We start from the raw sequence: 27128 nt of genomic DNA on the forward strand, positions 1-27128 counted from the left end.
AAATATAGACAAAGGCATAATATAAAATAGGGACAGTTTTTAAAAAAAAAATGCGCATAGAAAGTTGATGGAATAACAGGTTTTCCATTAGCATGAATTTTCTGGTGGGTATGAAGTCTGAAACTTAAATGTTTATCATTGTCTTCGGACTTGAATATAATGATTTGCTACTAATTTGCCAGAACACCACAAATTTATAAAAAAACAAACGGTAACAATCTGGACATTCTGCGGAAACCTGAACAGCTGAGAGGTTTGGACAGTAATAAAAGAAGATAGTGAACGTCCATAGTTAGGCTGACAATAATTGCCACTGTAAGAGCCCATACTAGGCTAAAATTTGTTAGCCGTACTAACTTCCAGAGAGTTCCCACCCAGATGAACCTCTGACACAGCAATCATTTATCCTTCGTTTTAAATAGCCAGAAGGACAACCCGTCCATAGTCCACAAATGTGGGAGGGCAAACGGTGCCGTGGGAAAAGGGAGGACTCAGTCAGTGAGTGGGCGGGCCCGAGAGGCATAGTCAAGGAAAAAGGCGGGGCCTGAGCCACGAGTGACAGGCCGTCCGATAGGAAACGCTTGGAGTTGTACATACTCGGTGTCCATTTGTCGAGGCAACTTTGGCTTTTTTAGGGCAGCTTCTGAGTCCTGCAGCTGGATGAAGTCTGAACTGGAGTAGCTTGTCGATCAAGCACATATTTCCATTTGATTGTGTCGGGAAGGGTACCGGTACCGGGTGCTTTGTTGATGGGGATAGGTGATCGAAACCTTGTGTTGCAGCAATTGTTGAGCCTCACACCCTCTGCTTTGTCTTGTGTTGGTCCCCGAAGCACCACGTATTGTCGGTAAGTACAGTAAGAAAACTTTCTGCTAACCGTGCTGAGCTTTTGATCACTGAATGGTAAATGCCTGTTTGCTTTTCTGCTAAATGCTAAGGGATCGCTAGCTGAATGGAGCCAGAAGAGTCCCCCCCCCCCCCCCCCCCATAGTCAAGGTGTTGCAAAGCCAGGAGTATCCTTCACAACTGTTGCCGGCCTGGGATGGACTCTTTTGGAAGAAGGGGGACCCCTTACAGTTTTAGATACTCGGAAAAGTTGGAGTTCAGCTTTTCATACGGTGGTCTTTTCTGGGATATGAACGGGGGGGGGGGGGGGTTGCTATTAATACAGTAGTGCAACGCATTGCTAAACGTGCAGAAATAGCAGGTGTGTGAAATAAATGGTCATTGAAAGACCGTTATTCATGTCTGACCATTCTAAGGTGCATACTGAACTGATGTTCGAGATAAACAGCATCCTTCCAAAGCACCTATGGGGCACCCCGATCCAGAATCTAACTTTTGCCACGTTTGGATGGGGCGAGGGGCGCAAGTCCACCACTGCAAAATGTTTCAAGGTGCTCACAATAGAAAGAGGTCTATTCCTTGATCTATCTAATCTTATCTAACTGTCTTTTATTTTTATTGAGGGGATAGTATTTCTAAGCGTATCAAGGCACCACCACCACTACGTATTTATTGACCACCGGAATGATGAATAAAACATGTTATTAGTTGCAGAGGCAAGCCAGTCCTGAGGGGAAATACAAAGAAAGAAGGATTGTGAAATAATGAAGCGCAAAGGCACAGTCCATCTGTTTGAAAATGGGAGTGAAGGGTTTTGTATAAACAAGCTGTGTCGTTGGATAGGCATCTGCTACGGAAATGGTAAGCTGAAATGCATACTGTAGTGGAAACTGGAGCAGGCAGCCCAGTCTGAGAGGTAGACTAGAGTTTATCAGGGACATGTTGCCTACAGTTTTTTTTTTTTTAAATGAAATGTATTTTTGCTTCAGCATATTAAGATGTTTCCATTTAGCGCTTCTAATGGTTTACGGAGACTGTTAACTTCTTGTTTGAAACACATACATGTATTGGATTTTTTTTACAGAATTTAACACAAATCTTAATTTAAAAATAATATCGGGCTGGGTATAAAAGAAATCAGATTCAAGTACTTGTTTGGTTGGGAACAAATAAATATACCTTTTTTGTTAAAAAATGCAATTTAATGAGTTACAATCCATATATTTTCATTAGTTGGCTACTCTAAATTGCCCCTAGGTGTGAGTGTGTGCATGTGTATGCCTTCTGTGGAAGGTTGGGCGCTGGGCTGGCAACTCGACACCGTAAAACTCCACTGCCAATCATGAGCGGACAAGATGATCCTCTGTGGCGACCCCTAACCGGGAAATGCCGAAAGAAGAAGAAGCAAAATCCCAGCCTGTTAAATCTTTTGTCACTTTAAAACTGCAGTTCCACACTGAAAAAAATTATTTTTGGAACCTTAAATGTGCTGATAAAGGTAAATACCTAGAAGTTCATGTTTCAAAAAGCAGCTTTGTAGAATAAACTTGTCTAATGTATGAATATGTAACAATAGCTGTCTTATGATGCTTTGCTTCAGAAACCAATTTAGCAGAACTTATTTTTGGTGAATAGCTCTGTGAATAAATGTGTGTACTATTGTTAAGTTGCATCTAACTATGTGAGAGGGTAGCCTAAAGAAATGAAATATTAGTTTTTTGGAGGGGCGGGGGAAGTATGTTGCAGTCAGGGGTAAAAAGTACATAGTGAATTCTGGTTTGACAACATCAGTAACCGGTTTGTACTGTCAGAGGAGTTTCAGTTACATTAGGTCTTAAATTTGAAGCTGGCAATGCCCTATGTCATCGTCACACACCTGCAGGCACCAGGACAGGTGCATTTGGCACATTGTTGCTCAGCTAGTATTTTGATAATGCACAGTGAATGCACTTGCACGGCTTCTGTGTTTTGCTAGTATTGGGAAAGCACACACCAGCATTCTGCAGGGCAAAAAAAAAAAAAGCACAGCCATGTCAGTGTTGCCAGAAGGAAAGTTATGAATTAGTTGTTTCTTACATAAGGTTCATAGTTTGTGAAAAAACTAATGTTCAGTTGTGTGTGCCTTTTGATAGGTCATATTGTAGTAGAACTTTTGTTGTTGTTGTATATAAAACAGCAACTGTCTCTTGTAAAGCTTGCTTTTTGTTCTATTTTGCACCATTCCGTTGTAATGCAGTAATGTCTTTTTACTTGCTTTGTATGTAGTTTTCTTATATTATTTTTACACTTCAGTTTTGCATTTTAATGTTTTATATTGTGTTGTTATTAATAAACAAACCCAAAAATGTAATTGTTACTACATATTATTTGGTGTACACTGGTACCAAGAATTGAGACCAGGTGACTCTCAAAAGATGTCAATATGTTTGGTTGCTAGGATTTTAATGCATAGCTTGGTGTGAACATGGTTCCATAACCTTTGAACTGTGTTACAGTAAGTTTCTGCCTCAGTTACTTAAATCCATTGAAAGCACGTTTCCTTTTTATAACACAGTTGCTTAAACTGGACTGAAATGTGTTTTCAATGCAGAGAAAAGTGAACAGCAGTATATAATTCCTATTTCTTTCCCACAGCAGTCCATTCCCATGTGTCTAAGACAGCCCTTTATAAATACAACTGTACAAAGGGCAGTGAATCGCCATATCATGCACAGCTAATGAAATGCTAATATGATGGGTGAAAGAGAGCTGCATTTAGCATTAAGAGTTTTACAGCACAGTATTTTACTTGGATAGTAAGTTTTCTTCAGTTTCCCAAAACTGTTTTGTCCTAGAGTTTTCCTACTGTTTGTAGTCAGGCATGTGAAAATTGCCATTGTGTGTGTAGTACTATAAAATGGTATTCAGATGACAGGCTAGTAAAATGCTGTGCAAAGCACTGAGCTGAGAATACAGTTTGTAGAATGTATACATACTTACAAAAACACCTGTAGAAACGGGTCTCTTCAGTATTTGCCTTATGGCACAATTTTTGGTTATAAAAGGGTCTTTAGCAGTCCAGCTACTCAGTGAACAAATGATAAATGAATAATAAAAGAAATACTTCTTAGTCGTTCTCTGGCATTTATGGTCAAGGAGAAATGAAGACAAAGTTAATTGAATTGTGGTAGTATAGGAGATACTGAATCAAAGTTAACGGAATTATACATACATGTGAGGGAGTGTTGTAGATGGGTACAGATTAGCAGGATGTCCAGTGTGATGTCCAGTGTGGGCATGCTTAGGCAGAAGCAACACAAGTTCTTCAACTGGCATATGGTCAAACTGGAACTCCTGGCAGCTCTGGAGGTGCAAAGAAAAGTACTTTTATTTTTCCTGACAAGCCTGTTTTCCTACCTCCTTCAGTTTATTTTTGTTCGTTTGTTCATCTGGAAGTAAAACTGGGCACATTCGGGGCCTGTAAAGAAAGACACAAAGTTTCATGACAGCTCCACAGAATAACATGGTTTGCATAAACACAGACGTATGTAGAAACCTAGAAATGTGCAAGTGTAAAATGTTAAAAGTCAGTTGAAGCAGAGTAGATGAGTTTTACTTCTGCTGCTGCCAAGCAACCGTGTCATTCTGAAAATGACAATTTGTCAACAGTAGGCAAGCACTACAATATTTGATGGATACCAGCTGCAGTTTGACAATATGTACGAATACTGACTGCGACGCTCAGCACATGTACTGACTTACTAAAAGCATGAGAAAAGAAGCTCGCGTGTAATAATTGAATTTTCACTGGACTTTATGAAAAGTCCAGGCAGGGTTGAGGAGAGGAGTATGTTTAAGGAGTGTAATGAGCTAGTGTGTCCGTTAGAGCCACAGTTTCGGAAGGAGTTTGACTTTCCATTAGCTGGGGTGGGTGTGGTGTGTTGGACTTGTTGAGTTTTCTCTGATAATCTTCTAAAGGTATCACTGCAGGGGTGTAGTACTGTAATAATGTCACCTTGTCAGGGAAGTGGCGTGGAGCTGGGGGGGGGGTCTTCATGCTGAATGTACCTATATGCTGAAATTACTTGTTGGGCAGAAGGTTAAGCTGTTAATGGATGAGTGTACATGCCCTGCTGTGCTGCTCATTACTGTTGCAATATTAGAAGCACAGAATTTGTATTACGTTATTCTGTTCGCTTACATTGTCAGCAACACTTTTGCTGTGTACATTGGCCTAGTGCCAGGCACACAAAGTACTTTGCATACAATGCTGGTGTAGATCTTTACAGTTGCTGCTCTTGCTAATGTGAAAAGTCCTGTAGTCTGGTTAATGGCCATGTCTGGTTGACCACTGAAAGTACTTCAGCTAGTAATAAGATCAACAAGTATTTATAATTAACAGTTGGATTTTTAACTTTTTTCGCTTCATTTTTTCTGTCTTGGGAACCTTGGATTTAGCTTCACTCATGAAATCCCTGTTGTACTGTCACATTCTGTGATCCCATGTTGCACTCCTGCTGTGTGCGGGGTTCGTTCTAATTCCCAGCACACTACAGTGACATACTTTTCTCTGCATCATCCCAGTTGTGCATTTCAGTGAAATGTTGTCATGGGTTGTGAAAATCTTAGAAACATCCCTGCCACGTTGTATACAATCCCAAAAATCTCTCTGCGCTGTGTATTGGTGTAGTGCTATGCATAGTCTGTCCTATGTTGTTTAAGATTCTCAGGAGCCTTCTTTCTCACAGAAGTTGTATACAGAGTCATATTACAAGCACTGCTAAATATATTCAGGGTCCCAGCACTCTGCTTGCATAAACACTGATGTTATATCATCATATATTATTCAATCCCATGATGCTCTGAAGATGGATTCCATCCCTTCTGAGATACAGCATGTAAAACTGAGGGGGATTTCAAGTTATGAAGTAGGGGAGAAGCCTCCGTGCATAAAATCCTATTTGGAATTTTGTCTTATTCCCGTTTCACCGTAACTCCTTTGTGGAAATGATCATCTGAGAATTCTTCTGTGCAGCACTGTACCAAATCTACAGTCATACATAACAGCTGTATACAGATTGCTAGCTGTAACAGCTGTATAAGATTTCTAGCTATACTGTGTTTGTCTCCATTTGCACGGTGTTTGCTCATATACACTGTAGACATGCAGAGATTGCTAGAAGCACCCCCTCTACATCACACTATCAGACTGTACTCACTACTAGATTCTTGGAAGCAGCCCTGTCACATATATATTGTTATGCAACAACTGTGGTATGTGAACTGGTGTGGTGACATGCCCAGTGAGACTGCTGCCTGCTTGCACCAGCGTTTTACAAACACACACGCACACGCGTGCACACTGTTTTGTCCTTCTGTATCAGATGCTGTCTTGTTTCAAGTGTACAATTTTCATGTTTAAAACTATGAAGTGTAGCTAGATATTTACAAAACAGAGTTAACAAATTGCTTTCAAACATTACTGTTGTCCACAAATCCAATTACTCAGCATAACAACCAAACAAGTCCACCTCTGAAGTCAGGGCAGATAAACAGTTGCCTGCTTTCTGTTTACCCGCAAGCAAAATGCAGAGTAGTCAGTCTGTCAGTAGACAGATGCTGTTCTCAGGTGCTGATTTAGTATGTAAAAGTACAAAAACGTTTGATGTGTGTTTTATGGTAGGTATTCTGAAGGTGATAAGTCTGGGCATGTTCTTTTTGCCTTCGCTTACAAAATGACATTGATGCAGCTGTTTAAAGATAAGTGCTGTCTTACAGCTATTATTTTCTGATTAACAATTTGAAACTAACAGTTTCCTTTTATACCACAGAGTAAACAGTCCTAGTTTTAACAAAATGCTATGGAAGATGTGCCCACTTTGGGCCACTACATTATACAAACACATTGCTTTTACATTTGTTGCAAGTAAAACAAAAACACATATTTAAGGTTTTGCTAGATTGATTGGTCCTTGCAAATAAACTGAAAATCACGTCTTACTGTTTTGCTGTTGGTAAAACATTAGTTCATCGTCAGAGATGCAGAAATAAGTGCTTAAACTATCTGAACAGTAAATGAAGTAAAACCCATTTAGTGTAGCGCATTAGTTCTTCCTTTTACCCAGCATGCTTTAGAAATGATTTAACTGTACATGTGATGAGGAATGCTGCACATTACTTATTGCTGCTACACCTTTACTCTAAACTGTTTCTCTCCATGTGTCTACATTGTTGACTGTAGGCATCAGAATGCTAATCCTCTTACGCATGTGAGTGTGTCAATTTTTTTGTGTGACCCCCCCCCCCCCCAAAAAAAAAAAAAAAAAAACTTGCCTGAAGTCTCATCTAATGTTTGTCCAGTTAGCCTACTTCTGGTTCTGGTGGACTAGGGAGCTGGATATTCTTGGGCTAGGAAAGAGCCCTATAACCCATTCATTTCTGTCCCAAACCCCTGCCTGCCCTCTGTTCCCTGCTGAGGCTCAGGTGATAGAATGCAGGCTAGCGTCTTGATCCTGGGAGAAGGTCTCTCTTTCCCCCATGGGAACATCCCCTCCCAGTGGCTTCTCCGATCTAGTGGTCACTACCTTCACATAGTAGTTTCCTGAAGCTGCACACTGTATCTGAAGCATAGCTCAATCTCACGTGGCTTGGAATGCCACTGGATGAACACATAGTGCTCCTGCTAGGTGTCACCTATGTAATGAGGCAGAGCTGCCTCCACCACCGCAGGCTGGGTGAGTTGACAGCGACGACTCTCTCCCACCATTCCCAGCCAGGTGTCTTAGGCACACGAGGCACACAAGCTGTTGGATAAACTCATGTCAACGGTGCAGTAGTCAGGGTGTTAACCCGCTATGCCAAAGGGCTGACTTGCTTGAGGTGTCTTTTAGCACTAGACTTAAAATATCCATATTGTTGTTGGCTTAGTCTGTCATAAATTGTGAATAAATCAAGTCTAGTTAAAGGTTCCACAAATTTTTCATTATCTTACTATGTACTATCTCAACTATGTCGATCACTTTAATTCTGGAAGACCACCCCAGGCTGAACATATTTCTGTGGATGGGGCCTAAGAAAAAGTAATCGGCCACAAAACTGACACCACGAAGTTCAAATAAGTCCACAAACTGGTTTTTAATGTAAAAGCACACCAACTCCACCATCTTGACTTAAATAGCAGCTTGCCATCAATTAAACAATTTAAATAATCAATTAAAACCAAATTGAATTGTATATTTATATCTTCAAATAAAATACTCAACATATGAATTCATTCATTAAAAGTTGAACAATTGAAAACTTTTAGTTAAACACTACTATGTCTAAATAATTTATTTACAATCCCATAAGTTGACATTTAAAAGGTTGGTTATATGCTTGTGAATAAGATCTACAAACCATGCCCTAGACAAAAAATGCAAATAGCATCTGTGTGTAGATGTTAAAGTAAATACATGGGTATACAACAAGGTCCAGTGATCAGCCAAATGCATTAATATGACCAACAAAACTGGAAGAAAAAGGGAAAGGAACAGAAAGGAAAGAACATGTGCCTACATAAACAAGCCATGTATATATCCTAGCCTAAAACCACCGCTGAAGCTTGTAACTATACGTGAGCATAATGTTAATAATGAAAAGTAGTGAAAAGCATCTACTTATAATCTGGCCCTTCTTAATTTTAAAATCGGTTTTATACTGATAGTATCATTTAAACCAGGCCAGCTTGACGCATTTAACTTAAGCTGCCACACTAGCTCCCTATATTCTAGGGTGGCTTCCCAATCCCATATTAATGCATTTGGCTGATCACTGGACCTTGTATACCCATGTATTTACTTTAACATCTACACACAGATGCTATTTGCATTTTTTGTCTAGGGCATGGTTTGTAGATCTTTTGCAGAGCCCTTTTATTCACAAGCATATAACCACGTATAAACACGGCAAAATGTTTTTCGGTAACATAAACCTTTTTAAATGTCAACTTATGGGATTGTAAATAAATTATTTAGACATAGTAGTGTTTAACTAAAAGTTTTCAATTGTTCAACTTTTAATGAATGAATTCATATGTTGAGTATTTTATTTGAAGATATAGACACGCACAACATATATTTTTAAAAATATACAATTCAATTTGGTTTTAATTGATTATTTAAATTGTTTAATTGATGGCAAGCTGCTATTTAAGTCAAGATGGTGGAGTGTTTCAATAACTTGACAAAGCTAGGAACATCCTAGCGAAAGCGCTTGTATTACGTGTTTTCTTTGGTGTGCTTTTACATTAAAAACCAGTTTGTGGACTTATTTGAACTTCGTGGTGTCAGTTTTGTGGCCGATTACTTATTCTTGGCTCTGGTCTCTTGTTTTATTGGATTGTGTTATAGCGTTATGGCTGCTGAAGCGGACACCTTCGATCCGGTTGAAACACCAGAAATTTTGAAAAATTCTGACTCCGATGCTCCGGTAACTCGGGCGGAGTTCAACTCTGTGTTAGCAGCTCTATCTGAGATTACTAAGCTCCTGAAAAGGAACGAACCGGATGCGGACGTAGTGGTGGCTAGCCAGCAGCGCGCTACACACGCCACAAGCAGGTTTGGTGGAGCTTGTTCGGGCACCAACGCGTTTGGATCAGCAAACGGCTCTGATGGAAATCTTAATGGAAAGACAGTTGGTGACACAGGACCGGGTCGAATTGAACGGTCCAACGAAATGGAGAGGAACAACGTCTCAAGAGCGGACAAGAAACAGCAACGCAAGGACTTTTGTTTTGAGGACTGGATGGAGCGACAGTTCTCATTTTCTAAAGGTACTGTTCACACTAGTAAAACAAGTAACATTGAGCTTGAGCTTGCTGAACTAAAAAAGAAACTGTATGCTCTAAAAAACAACCAGATTGAAGTGGACTATCTGAAAGAATGCGTGAATGTAAAACGCATTCCAAAAGGTTTAAGAATGTTTAAATTCCCAAATAATGTCCAAGTGGGAACACCGTATTATTTTAAATTATGCGACATTTTCAACAGGGCTGGGGTTGAAATGTTAACTGTGATGATTGAGGAGTATGAAGGAAAGCAAAAAGTTCTTACAAATGATTTAAATGCATTAAATAACAGTATAGTATCTGATTCTAACTTTTTGTCTATTAAGCTTGATTATGGCAAAACATTTGATGAAGTTGATGCTTTTTGTAACAAGGTGATCAACAGAAAAATACGCAAACTTGAGAGGGATTTACATGAATATAGGGAGGGTGTGGCCTATCCTTTATTTAGGCAACCTAGGGCTGAGGCCCAGAATGTGAATAACACAGAAAACTCTGCATCTAACAACTGGGAGGGGGGAGAACAACCAAGGAGAAGTGAAAGACTTGCTGGCAAAGAAAGAAAAGGGTCGGCACAGGATTTTCACCAACCTCCAGGCAAAGCGGCGGGGTGGAAGCAGAAGCAGCAGGGGACACGCTTTTGGAACACATGAGCTTTGCCCTGGTTCCTGATATCTTGAGGGCAGAAAATGAGAGCAGGTTTACAGATAGAAACAACACAGTTGGAAGGGGAGTTAACAAAGTTAATGAAAAAATTAACGAAGCAATAGCAAGCTCCAAGCATGGAGCATGTACTCTATACACAAAGTCTAACTTTACTATTTACAATTATACAGAAATTGTTATTGATGACACTGCCTTTAATGTATTTACAAAAGGGCTACATTTTGTTCCTTTTAAAAACTGCAACATACCCCTTACTTTAATTGATGTTAGGTTATTTACTAGAAGTCTTAACCTACATCAACTATTTAAACAGCAAGTACGCACACCTGCTGATTTGGATAGAAAAAGCTTATACAATCCCCCGATGCATTTGTTGATTAAGCTTTTTGAACAGCTGGTAGAGGATGACCTAAGGAATTTACAACATACTCAGCCTGGGAAATTTAATTTTCAGCAAGTGGAGTTTGACTTTATTCAAATGTTAAAGAACGAAAACATAAGGGTCATGAAGCCCGATAAAGGGGGGGACATTGTCCTTATGTACGAGAAAAATTACGATGAGCATCTCCATCAAATATTGCAGGATGACAGTCAATACACGCTGTTTTCTAGAAATGAATTGCACATTTGTTGGTCCAAAATTAAGTATTGTTTAAATGACCATTTATGGCAGCGTGTTATTAATGAAAAATTGTTTAATTTTTTGCTTGTCCCAAAACCCAGGTCACCCATAATATTTGGGATTCCCAAAACGCATAAAGGGCTTGACCCTTTACCATTTAGACCGATCGTGGCGGGTGGTGGAGGTATAACGGAACCACTATCCAAATTTATTGAGCATGTAGCAAGTAAATATGTACACTTGTTAAGTTATGTGTGTAGGGATTCCTGGGAATTCTTACAAAAGGTTCCATGTAGTAGTTTTGAACCAGACACATTTATGGTAACCATTGACATAAAAGATTTGTTTCCAAGCATACCTCATGAAACTGGATTGCAATGGTTTGGTGAATTTTTTATGAAGGAAACAGACTTGGGTTCAAATCTAACAAATTTAATTGTGGAATTCATGGGAATGGTGTTGGAAAACAACATTGTGTGTTTCAATGGTGAGTTTTTCAAGCAGCTCAAGGGGGTAGCAATGGGGGCACCTTGTGCCACCATTTATGCCAACATCATTCTTCACAGATGGGAGCATAAGAATGTATTTATACCCCCCTGGAGTCAACACTTGCTCTTCTACAGGAGGTTTCTGGATGATATTTGTATCCTTTGGAAGGGCACCCATAATACTTTACTTGAATTCCTATCTCACATAAACAATTCAACTAACTTCTTGAAATTCACCCACACAATAGAATTACACGAACTGCACTACTTGGATGTGAATTTATACAAGGATTATAGTAATAAAACTTTCCAATCGAAAATTTACCGTAAGGCTTCATTTTCAAACTCGTTTCTGCACTTCCAAAGTGCCCACCCTTTTTCCCAAAAAAAGGGGATTCTCAAAGGTCAATTAATCAGGGCCTCGAGAATATGTAGCACAGAGGGGGACTTTCAGAACGAGGTTGCGTTGTTGCAAAAAATGTTTTTGGAAAGGGGTTATCCCTTGGATTTATTTCAGGTTTTATGTAATGAAGTGAACACTAAAAGAGGCACACTGTATTCCCCTTTATTGGGAAAAGAGGTTACTAGGGATCAACTAGTGGTTGAAAAGGATAAGATCAATGAAAAAAACAATGAATTTATGGGACCTAAATTTATTTACACTTTTTGTAGTCAAGCAGATGATATTGAGAGAACTATCACAAAGTTTTGGCCACTTTTAACAGCACATGAAGAATTCAAAAGTATTTTACCGAGCAGACCGAAATTTGTTAGAAGGAAAGGGGTAAATTTGAAACATATGTTTGAAAGAAAACTAATGTTAGACAATTCAAGAAAATCTGGCACATTTAAATGCGGTGCATGCCAACAATGCCACGCAATTTTGAATGGAAAAGGCATATACCTACCCTCTAGAAAGATGAGAGTTGTCTCCCCCATGCATTTTACATGCAACTCGAGAGGGGTGGTATATTTAGCTGTGTGTATGTTCTGCAAAAGTTTTTATGTGGGAAAGACGGAAAGGGAAATCAAGAGAAGAATGTACGAGCATTTTTATGAGATGAGTAAAAGTAAGGAAACGAATGTTCTCTTTAAGCATTCCCTCACATGTCCCAATCACAATTTTAAATTTATGATTCTGGAACAGATCAACAGGGACTTGAGAGGGGGGGGATTGGGAAGCCACCCTAGAATATAGGGAGCTAGTGTGGCAGCTTAAGTTAAATGCGTCAAGCTGGCCTGGTTTAAATGATACTAGCAGTATAAAACCGATTTTAAAATTAAGAAGGGCCAGATTATAAGTAGATGCTTTTCACTACTTTTCATTATTAACATTATGCTCACGTATAGTTACAAGCTTCAGCGGTGGTTTTAGGCTAGGATATATACATGGCTTGTTTATGTAGGCACATGTTCTTTCCTTTCTGTTCCTTTCCCTTTTTCTTCCAGTTTTGTTGGTCATATTAATGCATTTGGCTGATCACTGGACCTTGTTGTATACCCATGTATTTACTTTAACATCTACACACAGATGCTATTTGCATTTTTTGTCTAGGGCATGGTTTGTAGATCTTTTGCAGAGCCCTTTTATTCACAAGCATATAACCACGTATAAACACGGCAAAATGTTTTTCGGTAACATAAACCTTTTTAAATGTCAACTTATGGGATTGTAAATAAATTATTTAGACATAGTAGTGTTTAACTAAAAGTTTTCAATTGTTCAACTTTTTAATGAATGAATTCATATGTTGAGTATTTTATTTGAAGATATAGACACGCACAACATATATTTTTAAAAATATACAATTCAATTTGGTTTTAATTGATTATTTAAATTGTTTAATTGATGGCAAGCTGCTATTTAAGTCAAGATGGTGGAGTGTTTCAATAACTTGACAAAGCTAGGAACATCCTAGCGAAAGCGCTTGTATTACGTGTTTTCTTTGGTGTGCTTTTACATTAAAAACCAGTTTGTGGACTTATTTGTACTTCGTGGTGTCAGTTTTGTGGCCGATTACTTATTCTTGGCTCTGGTCTCTTGTTTTATTGGCCTAAGAAAAAGTCTTGTATTTCCAAGGAAACCATAACTTGTTGCCTTTATTCTAGGAATGTAATTACAAAATAGTGTTTAGTACTCTGCTAGCTGTTCGTATCAGAAAATACCCTGATTCAAAGGGCAGTAAATGGTCATACTACATATTGTGCTTTTGTCACTTACATGTTCCTCTTTCTTTTGCAGAGCATATTCAGGATGTCGGTCAGCAATCACGAGAACAGAAAATCTCGATCAAGTTCTGGATCCATGAATATACAGCTGTTTCACAAACTAGGTCATGCAGAAAGCCTTCTGACTCAACTTAACCTGTTGAGAAAAAGAAAGCTCTTTACAGATGTAGTTTTAAGAGCTGGGAATGAGATGTTCCACTGTCATCGTGCAGTGCTAGCCTCCTGTAGTCGTTACTTTGAAGCTATGTTCACTGGAGGACTGAAGGAGAGTAGAGATGCAGAAGTCGACTTTAAAGAGGCACTTCATCCAGAGGTCCTAGAATTACTCTTGGATTATGCTTACTCTGCTCGAATTATCATTAATGAAGAAAACGCAGAGTCTCTCCTCGAAGCAGGGGATATGCTACAGTTTCATGACATCAGAGACTCCTCTGCTGAGTTCCTGGAGAAGAACCTCCATCCAATGAACTGCATAGGAATGATGCTTCTGTCAGATGCTCACCGTTGTGAAAGGCTCTTTGAGTTGTCATGGAGAATGTGTCTTGCCAATTTTGCTACAGTATGTAAAACAGACGATTTTCTGAACCTTCCAAAAGACAAACTGCTTGAGCTGATTTTAAGTGAAGAGCTAGAAGTAGAGGATGAAAGCGTTGTATATGAAGCTGTTATTAATTGGGTGAGGTACAATTTACAGAAACGACATGATGACCTTCCTGATCTGCTACGTTGTGTTCGTTTGGCTTTGCTGTCAGAGTCTTACTTGAAGACAAATGTGAGACTGGAAAAGCTGGTCATGAGTCATAAGCTAGGAAGGGAAGTCGTTGAAGATGCTGTTCGCAGTAAGATGAAACTCCTGCAGAACGACGGACTGGTCACTGGATTCTGTGCAAGACCTCGCAAAATTAGCCAGGCCTTACTGCTACTGGGAGGTCAGACTTTCATGTGTGATAAAGTGTATGCAATTGACCACAAGACAAAAGAGATCATTCCTAAAACAGATATACCAAGCCCCAGAAAGGAATGCAGTGCATGTGCTATCGGTTGCAAAGTGTACGTTACTGGTGGCAGAGGTTCAGAAAATGGTGCATCAAAAGACGTATGGGTTTATGACACCCTGCATGATGAGTGGTCGAAGGCTGCTGCAATGTTAGTAGCCAGGTTTGGCCATGGCTCAGCAGAACTTGAACAATACCTGTATGTTGTTGGTGGACATACAGCAATGACGGGCTCTTTTCCAGCCTCTCCATCAGTGTCTCTCAAGCAGGTAGAGCAGTATGACCCCCATCTGAATAAATGGACTCTGGTTGCTCCTCTGCGGGAAGGAGTAAGTAATGCAGCAGTAGTTGGAGCCAGAATGAAGTTGTTTGTGTTTGGTGGTACAAGTGTACACAAAGATAAATTGCCGAAAGTACAGTGTTTTGATCATTGTGAGAACCGATGGACTGTTCCTACCAAGTGCCCCCAGCCGTGGAGATATACAGCTGCAGCTCTTGTGGGAAACCATATCATTGTCATTGGTGGGGACACTGAATTTTCTGCAAGTTCAGCTTTCCGTTTTAATTGTGAAACATACCAGTGGTCTAAGTTTGGAGACGTGACAGCCAAGCGAATCAGTTGTCATGCTGTGGCATCTGGGAACAGACTGTATGTTGTGGGGGGCTATGGGGCCCAATGCTGTAAAACCTTAGACTGCTATGATCCTTCCTGTGATACTTGGAGTAGTGTGACAACCGTTCCATATTCTCTTATTCCTACAGCCTTCGTAAGCTCATGGAAGTACCTTTCTGCATAAAGTACTTGCATCTAAGGTAATCTTGATACATTTACCTTTAAATTAGTGTAAAATTTGTAGCAGACTACCTTAATCTTGATATTTTTTCAATGAAAATGCATTTTCTATAACACTGGTACTTAAACTTTCATATAGTGGGCATCCCACATACCTTAGAAATGTCTTTGAGCCTCTCATAGCTATTGGAAAAGAATTTTAGATCCCCAATTATAGAAAAATCATAAGCTGTGCCATAACATACCTACACATTTGCACACGAAAATATCTGGTTTGTCACAATAATCTTTTGCTACTAATTTGCAATGAAATGTGTATATTTAGTGAACATGAATTCAGTACAGAATAGTTATTGTAAGTATACAGTATTTGTCCAACTGGGAATTCTTATTTTCATCAAACCGCAGCACATCTTAGAAATGTCATATCATCTGCTTCTTTAGCAAAATGAGGCTTTCCCTTTGCTTTCTTTTTTTAATTGCGTTTATTGAAATTTTAACAAAGAGCATTAATATATGGCAATAGAAATATTATAAAACAAATATACATATCTAAAAAAAACACTGAACAACTGAAGTAAGCATTTACAATATTTCTGGGGTAACACAATCTCAGAGTTAATATATTTACCGTGTAGAGATGTGAGGGCTTAACCCCCATGTATTTATTTTGTTTATTTATATTCTGTTGACAATGACCATTTTCAATGGGAGCAGGTATGAAAATATAATAATTCTTATAAAGAAAGCAAGAGAAAGAAGAAAACATCTTAATTCAGCATTGGCTACTGTGTAGTTATTGGCTTAGGGTGCAATGCTTTGCAGACCGATTATCTGGTACTGACGTATTGGCTCCCTTTTTTCCCATTTTGTGTATAGCGTTGGAGTTATTATAAGAGGTAATATGACAATATAATCAGCGGTGGTACAGCGGTAGCATTGTTGCCTCACAGCAAGAGGTTCCCCTGTTCGATTCACGGCTGGAGTGCCTTCTGTGTGGAGTCTGCATGTCCTCCCCGCGGTCGAGTGGCCTCCGAAAGACATGCGTGAATGGGCGTGCCTTCGCTGAAGGTTGGGCGTCGGGCTGGCAACTTGGCACCATAAAAAAATCTACTGCCGATCATTAGCAGACTGGAGTGCTGCTGTGGTGACCCCTAACCGGGAAAAGCCAAAAGACAGCAACAACAACAATATGTTTAGCAGAGGTAAAAGGATAAAGCTAAATGGGTGGAAAAATAGGGGAAAGAAAAAGAGAAGTTGCAGTAAAAAGGGAGAGTGAACAATGGCAGTAGAAGCAGGAAAAGTGCGCTGCAAACATATTAAACCTACAGAAAGACAACAAGCCGGAGGAGATGGCTGCTAATTGTCACAATACCTCACAAGTGCCATTATTCTAAGGCGAGACTTTCAGGATTTCTTTTCAGAAGCAGTGGGGTTGTCACAGGATATATTCTCTTGCAGAAATGCTTTTTTTTTTTTTTTTCACCCACCACACCCTTGCAACTAAATGCGCTAACCTCCTCAGGTCGTGTTACACCACATAGAAGGAAAATCCTGTTTTGACAGAAAACCAAGTAACTATTTTATGTCCAGGGTACTGTAATGTTTCTGTAGATGAATCTTAATAAAATATCTCATGGACACTTGTTGGGCCCTCCCAGGTATGCTGGCATTACATGTAACAGCCATATATGAAGGTCCAGCAGTGAGTTCCTTTCCTTACAGTATTTCTCATACTTCTGATTTTGGAAACCATCCTGTACCAACGTAGAACTTTGCTGTCATATCCCACAAGTGTGTCTGGCACTCCCAGTTTTTTATAACTGCAAGGCATTTGAGTAAGAAGGAGATCTGTTTGTATTTATGCCCTACGATACTTTAGTTCATTAAATAAACAGCGTTCTCTTGACATTCATTTACTAGCCGGCAAAAGGACAGCTCCGGTACATTTAATCTTTAGCTGCCCTTCTGCCCCACACCCTTCTCCCATTTACAGAGTGACCCACTTCTTTTGAAGGCTCCTCCAGCTCAGGAAACATAATACATTTGTCCACCACCAGAAGTATTTCAGGCTGTCTAGGTTAAACATATTTCCTTCAGTCTAAGGAGTGACCTCCTCTTCCTTTCTCTAGTGGATTTTCTCAGATGCTCTATTTAACAACAACTTATACCTAACTCATCTTGCCTGGTTTTCCATTCTTCTTTTCAGGTGAGTGTAGCCTAAAATTTCCCATTCTATCCTCATATTTTCTATCTTCCAACACACTTAGCCAGCCTGGTTACCATCCTGTCCTGTTGATCAGCTTAATGCACCTGCATCTCTGTATGTGACTACTTTTCTTCCTAACTCATCGGTTTGTTTCCCACTCCTAACATTTTATGCCTCCCATCAGCACACAGATGAGCTTAATGCTGAAATTCAGGTACTGAGATGAAGCCTGCCCACTTTGTTCACTGTATCACCTTCTCATGTTCTGCCCCCACAGTCTCTTATCTATTTTCTCTCTCCTTTTTCTTCAGTTGCCAGATGAGCTGCACTTTTGTACCTTTTTTAAGCTGTAGATCTTATAACTTCCTAGGCTCACTGATAAGTACTGGGCTGTCAGTCTGCACACTGTTACAAGCATAGCCAGTAGCCAGAGATCAGGATCAAACCTTGTACCTTCTAGCTGTGTAGTAAAGACCTTAACCAGTATGCCATCCCTCCCCATCTTTGGTACTGGAGTACACTGTCATGCTACCCATCTCACTCCACTTTCCATGTAGTACTTACTGCTTCCCTCATTCATTCCTACATGTGCCACTATATGTGGCCACTCCCTACCCTTTGTTGCCATGCTGTCAGCAGTCTGCCCTGCCCTAGCTAATGTTGAGGCAGATGTTATTACCCCTACTACCCTGCCTAACTCCTGTAGAGACAGACTGTCCAACCACAATACCTGCGGCTTTCCCTTTTTACTCAGTACTGCCTGATAATTATTTGCTGATTAAAGTTGTGATGTGTCCTCATTTCAGCATATTCTGTCTTCCAGGTGTTAAATCTGTATATATTGCACTTTTCTTCTACCCACTTACTGCGCAAGGCTATCTCTTGTTGCCTGCCCTTCTGCGGCCCATACCACCTGTCCCACCATAATGCCACACTCACCTTAGCTTCTCAGCCCTTTCCCCACTCTTACCGCATTCTCAGCATTACCACTGAATCATTTCTAATCCATCCCGTATTATTTTCTCCTAATACCTGTACCATCTTGACTGTTAGATGCCGGCTTCCCTAGTTTCCAGCTGATTGGTCGACTACTTCATCTCACCCCATAAGCAGTCCCACACTTCAAAACTGGCCTAGTTATCATTCCTGCACCCAACCCAGAAACTGGCCTAGTTATCATTCTGGAACCTCACTCGGAAACAGGCCCAGTTTTCATTTTTGAACCCCTCTCAGAAACTGGCCTAGTTATCATTCTGGAACCTCACTCGGAAACTGGCCCAGTTTTCATTTCTGAACCTCACTCAGAAATTGGCCAAGTTATCATTTCTGAACCCCACTCAGAAACTGGCCTAGTTATCATTCCAGAACCTCACTCAGAAACTGGCCTAGTTTTCATTTCTGAAGCCTGCTCAGCAAGTAAACCTGAGCCCTGCTTCAGAAAACAACAGCACATTTCTAAGTAGGTTCCTTCACCCTTTACATACAACAGAATAAACACATCTCCCCCAACAAGCAGAAAACTAACTAGCTTCATGTAAGCACAAATAATTTGCTTAGTACGGCCCCCTTCTTCTGTCTTAGTCACCGCACTTCCCTTTTTATTCTACAAAATGAGCCTTTTAAACTGAAACGGTGAAGTTTAGCTAGCCACCTTCTTGAGGATTAACATTGTGTGCTAAATTATATATGTACTGAAAGACACCAAGTTTAGTTTATGGTGTTTTGTGTGTGTGCTTGCATGTACCTGTGCATGCATATGTACATGTGTGCAGTACGTGTGAAAAGAGGTATGCGTATATATCTGAATGTATATAAGTTACTCTTCATACAAGTGCATACTATAGGGATATGTAGTTTGAGTAGTGTTCATTTATTCAAAGGCCACTAAAGTAATGGTGAATAGGTCAATCATTATATTAGAGTGATTGCTAACCTAAACTACATAGCTGTGTATCTGTAAAGGTACACTGCTCATGACATTGTTCACAGCTCTGTGTGTGTGTGTGTGTGTGTGTGTGTGTGTATATATATATATATATATATATATATATATATATATATATATACACACACACACACACACACACATACATCTTTCTAAAGATATGTGTGTATATATTATACATGTGGGTGCATGAGAAGGGGGCTGGAGGTATCCTGTTATTTCACGATAGTAAAGGATTGTGTTATGCACTAGTTTTGAAAGACGTAATGCTCGTTTGTGAATTTGCTGATGGAAGTGTGTTTTCACATCATAAACATTTTCATGTTGTGTTTTTTCGATTGGATTTGTTTTAATAGGTGGATTTCGAAAAGCAGGTTTTCACTTAAATGGCATGAATTCTGTAGCATAATAAAATGGTGAACTAGATCTAGAGTAGGACAGGTGGACGTTTGTTTTTAAAGTTGTGCACATGCTACTGGTGACCTGACCTTGGGACTCAAACCCATAGGTGCCTTAGTGTCTAGCTCATTTATTTTATTCCCTTTTAAGTAGACTGTAAAATGTACCCTGACTGAAACTCCTCTTGTTCAAGATCAGCTGTATTTAGAAATGTCCAAGAGTGTGTCATTTAAAATAGAGGCAGAGACTGAACTCCCATCCTGTTACTGCCTTCACTGTGTTGCTGCTGTAAGTACTGTCACCAAAATATCACACATAAACTGAAAGTACTTTCTACGTTTTTCATACTTTTTATCAATTATTTGCATTCATTTTCTTATTCAAAAGAAGAAGAGATAATACAAAGAGAGCGGGGGGGGGGATACCTTGTCACATGACATTTATCCTGTGGGGAAAAAAGACCCAAATTAGACATTCCGTCAAATAACCTCTCACATATAAAAAACTTCTAATTCTTAACCAAAAACATTGTTAAACAACAAACTATTTCCTAATAAATTCCCCCACCCCTCGTACAAGGTTACGTCTCGTCCACAGGTGCTGCACCGTTCTGAAATTCCAAGCACGTCCATGGCTATGACAAGCCTTCATCGTCCATGCTTGATGTGGTCCCTCAGTTTTCACTCTCTTGGAATGCCACAGTTGCACTGGCCTCTTGTAGTCCTCCCTATCTGAACCAACACCGTTTATGGTGAAGGAACAAACAGAAGCTAGCAGCAGATAAAGTAGAGCAGTATAAAGTGAAAACTAAATGGAAAACAAAACAGCTCTACAGCACCATGGCAGAAAGTACACAAAAAGCACTGCACAAGTAGAAAAAACAGTCATTTAATAGTAAAACAAAATAAACACCGCTAAGCACTTTCACTGTAAACAACAGAGCACTTCATCAGACCTGTTCATTTTGTTTTACTGTTAAATTATTGTTTTTTCTACTTATGCGGAACTTTTTGTGTGCTTTCTGCTGTGGTGCTATAGAGCAGTTTTGTTTACCATTCATGGCGACCCTGCAACCTCAGTCCCTAAGTATTGGACTGTTTTACCAGTTCTTCCCTTTGTCTCGGTCTTCCAGTAAACCCTCTTATGTTCATCTTCCTTTATTTCCCTCCCGACACTCTCTTCATCCATTTCTGGTCCAAATCCAATGTGTACCACTAGCATTTTGGTGATTGCATCCATCCTTTCCTAAATGCTGTCATCAGTGTTCTATCCTGTCCGAGGGCATGTCCGGTCTCCATCTTCCCTCTTCCTTTATCCATCCATCCCTTCCTTATGTTTCCCCAGTTCTGCTTAATCTCTTGCTGAGTCTGCACCCCCTTGCACCTTATTCCAACCTTTCTCACCATGTAATTCCTCTATTGTTGCTGTGTTCTCCATTTTTCGTATTATACTCTCTGTGTTTTTCTTGTACTTTTGGGAGGGGTAGTTTTTCCCCTACTGCTTCATACTGACAGCTGTTTTCAGTGCCCTACATCCATTGCTGGATCTACCAGACTCTCCAATTTATCCCCTGGCCCTGAACAAGAATCTGTAATTTTTACTGGGGCCAATGCAGAACTGAAGGACATCCTGGGAAGATGCTGTTCATCTCCTGTGGGGGTTCATTTAAGGCCTATCCCTGCTTTCCCCAGGAGTGCAATGGTAACATGCAAAGTCTTACCCCGGTCTCTGCAGAAGCTCAGCTAAGTCCCCCCCCCCATCCTGTTAGACTGTGCCCTCCCTGTCCTATCCTCAGCCTCCCTCAGGGCCATCATGGGACATCCACCAAAATGCCCTCCTTCCTTGGGATGGACATGTCCTCCATCCCTCCCTCCCTGCCACTCTGTCAGACACCCAAGGCCTGAGATGCTATTCGAAGATAGATAGCCTGAGTCACAGTCAGGGCTTTATCTGTGTACACCACTGGAGTGGCATGTTTTGATAAAAAAACATATTTAACTGTAAAGCCAATGGCCTTCTAGTGGTGTGCAGTTATGTATCCTTTATTGTACTGCATGAGCATAAGTTCTAACTGTTTAGACTGGTCAGTCCCACACTAGGAAAAGGACATTGAAGGATATGTACAGATAACTGGTCAGTCCCAGAAAAAGTGTATACACATGGCTACAAACATGAATACATCCTACAGCTTAAAGTGTTTCAGAAAACTTTTTCATTTGTTAACAAATATTCTTAGGAAGCAGGAAAAAGTGCCATAATAAAGAAGTGGTGCATTACATGAAGATTCATGTCCTATATTTCCTTGAGTAGTCTGAGATCAATTTTGTTTATCTTCTGAGCTGCATTACACAGAAGTCATGAAAACTTTCAGTTTTGATGCGATGTGTGTAGTGAATTACCATTATATATTTCTATAAAAACACTAGTAATACCCAGATGTAGTATTGTCATTGATTGCAGTAAAATTATTTTATTTTAACTAGTTTACAAAAAAGTGCCTAACAACATATGTTTTAAACAAAGAGACCACTACAATTTATTACTGATTTGTTGCATTTTCTACCATCCCTTTTGTAATCTTCTCTCGTCACTTTAGCAGAGTGTCATTATGTTCACAGAATTTCTTCAAGATGATATTCGTCATCTGGAGCGCAGAAGGAACTTGCATTTCCTGTGCTCTGTCTGCTCCCTGATCTTTTATTGCCTTCTCTTTAAAATCAAATAAGTTACACTCCATGTTCTGCAGACTAGATAGTGTCTCAGAAAGGTTGAGAAAAGGCATGAAGGCTTGCCATACATTCCAGAACTCTGATCCACGAGACCTGGGCCATTTGCTTCTGAATTAAACTACAGACCCAATTACATAAGCGTTTAGTTAAGGACCTCTAGTTTGGTCTGTTCTCAATTTACAGTTCAGAAGGACCTACTGTACAATTGCTTTTGTATATGCCTAGCAGAATATGTAGGTAATATTTGGGACATTAAAGACAGCTGTCATCCTGAAAAAAAATCGACCCTCTGAAATCAACACTGTTGCTTTAAGACTGCTTTAAGACTGGCTGAGTTCTGTTACTCTGACTACTGAGCAGGTTTCCAGTTTCAGAAAACTATTAAGAGCTGCTGGACAGGAACTCCAGGATCGCCTTTCTGAAAGATCACTTCAGTTAAGGGTCAGGAAGTAAAGTTCGGGTCATTTGCTTGTCAGTCTTAAGAAAGGTCAAAAGTCCAAGCAATGGAAAAGGGTGAGTGCTGTGAGGAGATAAAACAATGACTGCTGTATTCAGTCTGGTGCTAAGTTGTCACATGACAAGGTAGTGAACCAATACATAACCCCGGAATTTGTTTCAGATCAAATAGACTTATCAGGAGTATGGGCACAAAAACGGATAATTAAATGGTGTGTACCCTTAAACTCATTTCCGACCATACCAGGGTGCATAGAATTTGAGAATTTGCCATGACAAATAAAGCTTGGGACTATGTGCCTAGCTGTTCAAAGATGAAATAAAGCACAGTTTTCTTCTTTGTTAATGCTGTCTCTCAGTTATACTAACTTACACTGAAGGTGATTGCCAGTTGTTGTCATAGGATACCAATCTTTTGGTGATTGCCAGTTGTTGTCATAGGATACCAATCTTTTGGCGATTGCCAGTTGTTGTCATAGGATACCAATCTTTTTATTATCTTTTTTACATCTTTACTGAAGAATGGCACTTTATTATGGCATACGTTTGCTGTTTAAGTGCTTGTGCATGACTTGAAATTAACTTTAAAACACAGCAGACTTTATAAGAACTTGCTAAATTGAAGCCTGTATTTACTTATAAATGTAGACAGATCTAAAGGAAAGAGGCAACATAGTTGCCAGAATGCCAGTAGACATGCTAATTAATTTCACCCCTTGCCTCTCCCCACACATGGATGCACATGCAAGTATGCAGCAAAACACACACACACACACACACACACTCATGATTAAAACACACCAACTATGGGTAAATCTTCAACATACCACACCAATGTCATCAGTTATTGTTGTAATGGCTGCCATTTTGAATAGTTCTTCCTCTGCCTGGAATTCTTGTAAATGAGTCTTGGTCTGTAAATGATCTGTAACAGGAATGTAGTTCAAAAATGCATGTAATTTTGATTCACAGAAACTATCTTTGTGTGGTAATATTTTCAGTCGCTAACATGAACAGTTGGCTAATGTTTCTGTTTTTGTTTTCCTCATCCAGCTTCCTCGCTTAATTCTGACTTCTGCGCTGTGGATTTGGCATAACTAAAGTCTGCTTCAAATGCTGCTGTTAACATAGAACCTTAAGAGCCTGGTCAGTAGTGATTCCGTGGAGTCCATTGTCCTCGTGGACACTGACCGAATATTCATTGGAATATTCCAGATATTTCTGCAACTCTAACTGAACAAGTAGCATTGACAGTTTTGAAATGAGTGGAGCACAAAATGTCCGTTTTAATTTACTTCCAAACTACCCCACTTAGTGGCACACTAAAACGCGAAGGGCAAAGAGTAAGCTGTGCTCCACTGGAAGACAACTTCAGAGTATGAAGTTTGCCATTCGAGCAGTTATATTTCTTCTACGTGTTAAAAGTTTTCTTCAGCCATGCAGTTCTGTTAGACTTATTTAACGTTTGTTGACCAAACATTTTGATCTATTTTGTATATTTTCATATCCGTTTATGATGCTGTGCATATTGTGTTTACTTTTGCTGTGCAAACAAGTTTGTATTGCATCTTTCACAGGGGATATATTTTGTCATCTTTAGTGATGTCTTTATATGAAGTGCATTGTTTTTCAGGACTTCTTTGTTATGGAAAAAAAACCAGAAAAGAAGAAACACACCTTCAAATCAAGTTTTTAAAGTCGCCAGGGGAAAATATCAAGGCGGCTGCACACTTTTGTGACCTGTAATATCTGCATTGGAAGGTCTGAAAAATGAAAGGGAATTATGCTATAATTTGTTTCCGCTCCCTACAGAAGTAACTGGCTTTTCTTCCAATGTCTGAGCACTGGTGGATGACATTACAGCCATCGCCTTGTCATTGGGTAGTATAGAAGACGCCAGCCATGAGGTCCCTGTGACAGGTGTAGAGAGTTTTTGGGCACTTCCCCTAAACAGTGTAGTGTGTATTAAACAGTTACATTTAAAACTGTTAGCATGTCCTTTCGTGTTTGTTAGGAGAGTAGTCCCCTTTTTTATTCTAGCACTGGATATAAAATGCCTGGGGGGGGTGAATAAATTATTAGCTACTTAAAATGTAAACAACATTTGGGGGTGGGAGTTTACTAAGTAGGCTAAACTAACTCCCAGTTTGTTGTTAGAGTTAGTTACTCATCCTGTGGTAAATAACCGTTGTAAGCTGCTTTTAGAGTGCATGTTTTTATCAGAACAAATTTTATGAGCCAAAAGAAGCCTTTTCATAGAAGACTAATTATTTTGTTGTCTTATGTCACAAGAAGTAGTAAATGATGGCTTTCTTTATACATTGCCCTAAAGTTAAATAGAAACACATGATGGGGTGGTATTATGTGAATGAGATGTACACACACACTCCCACACTTCTGCAAACCCTGGAATATCTTGATTTATGAACTTTTGTAATTGTTAACCTATCACCATAACAATGATTTGTGATGTTGTGGTACAGTAATGTACAGTCTTTCCCGCTAATTGTCTTCTGATAATGCAATTATGTGCGTGTATGTTTGGGTCTCTTTCACTTACGCAATTGTACACATCATCGAACACCAAAATATCAAGCTGAAAATCCTGAATAATGGAACATCAAAGGTGACATTTGACTGGAACCTGTACTGCTTTAGATCAGGGAAGTGTCCTTTCCTTATTATAGTGTGATCTTGGATTTGGTATCTCTAATTAGCAGGGGGTGTGAGAGGCACAGCCCCCCCCCCATGAGAGTGTGCAGGGGGCCTTGCCCCCTCTAAAAAAAGTGTTCTCTGTTTGTCCTGCTTCAATATTGTGTGATTTTACTCTCAATGTTCTTGGTGTTCCATTTTGTAAGCATTTGTAGAGGTGAAATCGATTTGCATATTTCTAGTAGCTGTGTAAAAGACAGTACTTTTCCATATCCAGCATATAATAAGAATGTGGTTTATAAATTTTTTTAAAGCAGCTGACATTTTCTCTGCAGATGATTCAAGAAACTGCCTGCCTGAGGAATCCATAAAGTTTTGTCTTAATTTTGTATATTTTTAACATTCTATGTTAGCAGGCTGTGTGTTTTCACTCACATAAATAGAACCTGCGGTACGACACACCTTATGTCTTGCTTGGTAGTGTTCATTGGTGAGCCTAGATTTCTGGTGATCAGACCAGCCTGTCTTATTCCTTGCCCTCTCTCTCTATTCAGTGGCAATCATGGGGTTCTGGAGACCAGCTGGTCACATTCTACCTCTTGTTTTTGGTAGCGGGTGGGGGGGGGTTCTGGATTTGGTTGGGAGGCAGAGTATAAATTACCTAGCAGGCATATCTCTTCCTCCACTGGTGACTCACTTTGCTTGTTCACTAAATGACTTGACTTCCAAGTGGAGACCAAGGGAAGAAGTGCTTTAGATAAGAAACAATGAGAAATGGCATAGGATGCCGCCATTTGTTCACGTTTCTCTTCCTTTGCATGTGTGTCATGCTTCAGCAATTACTTTTGAGGAACAGACAATAAAACCTATTGTCATTTACAGAATTTATAAGGAGCTTCAGGCATGCTTCTGACCAGTGGCTGTATCTAGCAGGTAAATGTATGCCACACAGTAGGGTTGGGGGGAGGGGTTGGCAGCAAATCAACACCATAACCAGGGGACAATGGCAAATATGTAGTGTTTGTGCCATACTTTAGGACTACTAGCCCAACAAAGGCATGGCATATGAAGCATGTGGCAGTCCAAGCAAAAGACTGGCATTAGCACCATGGGAAGGGAAAAACTGTACTGGAAAGGGGAGAGGGAGAGAAAGAGAAACAGACACCAAGTTCTGTGTCTGGTTAGAAACTGCCATCTAAAACTAATGTCTTTCGGCTTTTCCCAGTTAGGGGTCGCCACAGCGGAACTCCGGTCTGATAATGATTGGCAGTGGATTTTTACTGTGCCAAGGTA

At 39.8% G+C, this 27128-nt stretch overlaps 1 protein-coding gene across 1 annotated transcript; it reads left to right on the forward strand.

Moving 5' to 3' along the window:
- Positions 1–571: 571 nt before the first annotated feature.
- On the forward strand, positions 572–27128 carry LOC122817678 (ectoderm-neural cortex protein 1-like). Its single transcript, XM_044090747.1, has 3 exons — positions 572–847; positions 13671–15465; positions 24237–27128. The coding sequence occupies exon 2, from the start codon at positions 13683–13685 to the stop codon at positions 15447–15449; it is 1767 nt and encodes a 588-aa protein (XP_043946682.1). The 5' UTR covers positions 572–847; positions 13671–13682; the 3' UTR covers positions 15450–15465; positions 24237–27128.

The sequence above is a fragment of the Protopterus annectens genome, chromosome 13.part0, assembly GCF_019279795.1.
Source record: "Protopterus annectens isolate FY-2018-M chromosome 13.part0, PAN1.0, whole genome shotgun sequence".
Classification (NCBI taxonomy): domain Eukaryota; kingdom Metazoa; phylum Chordata; order Ceratodontiformes; family Protopteridae; genus Protopterus; species Protopterus annectens.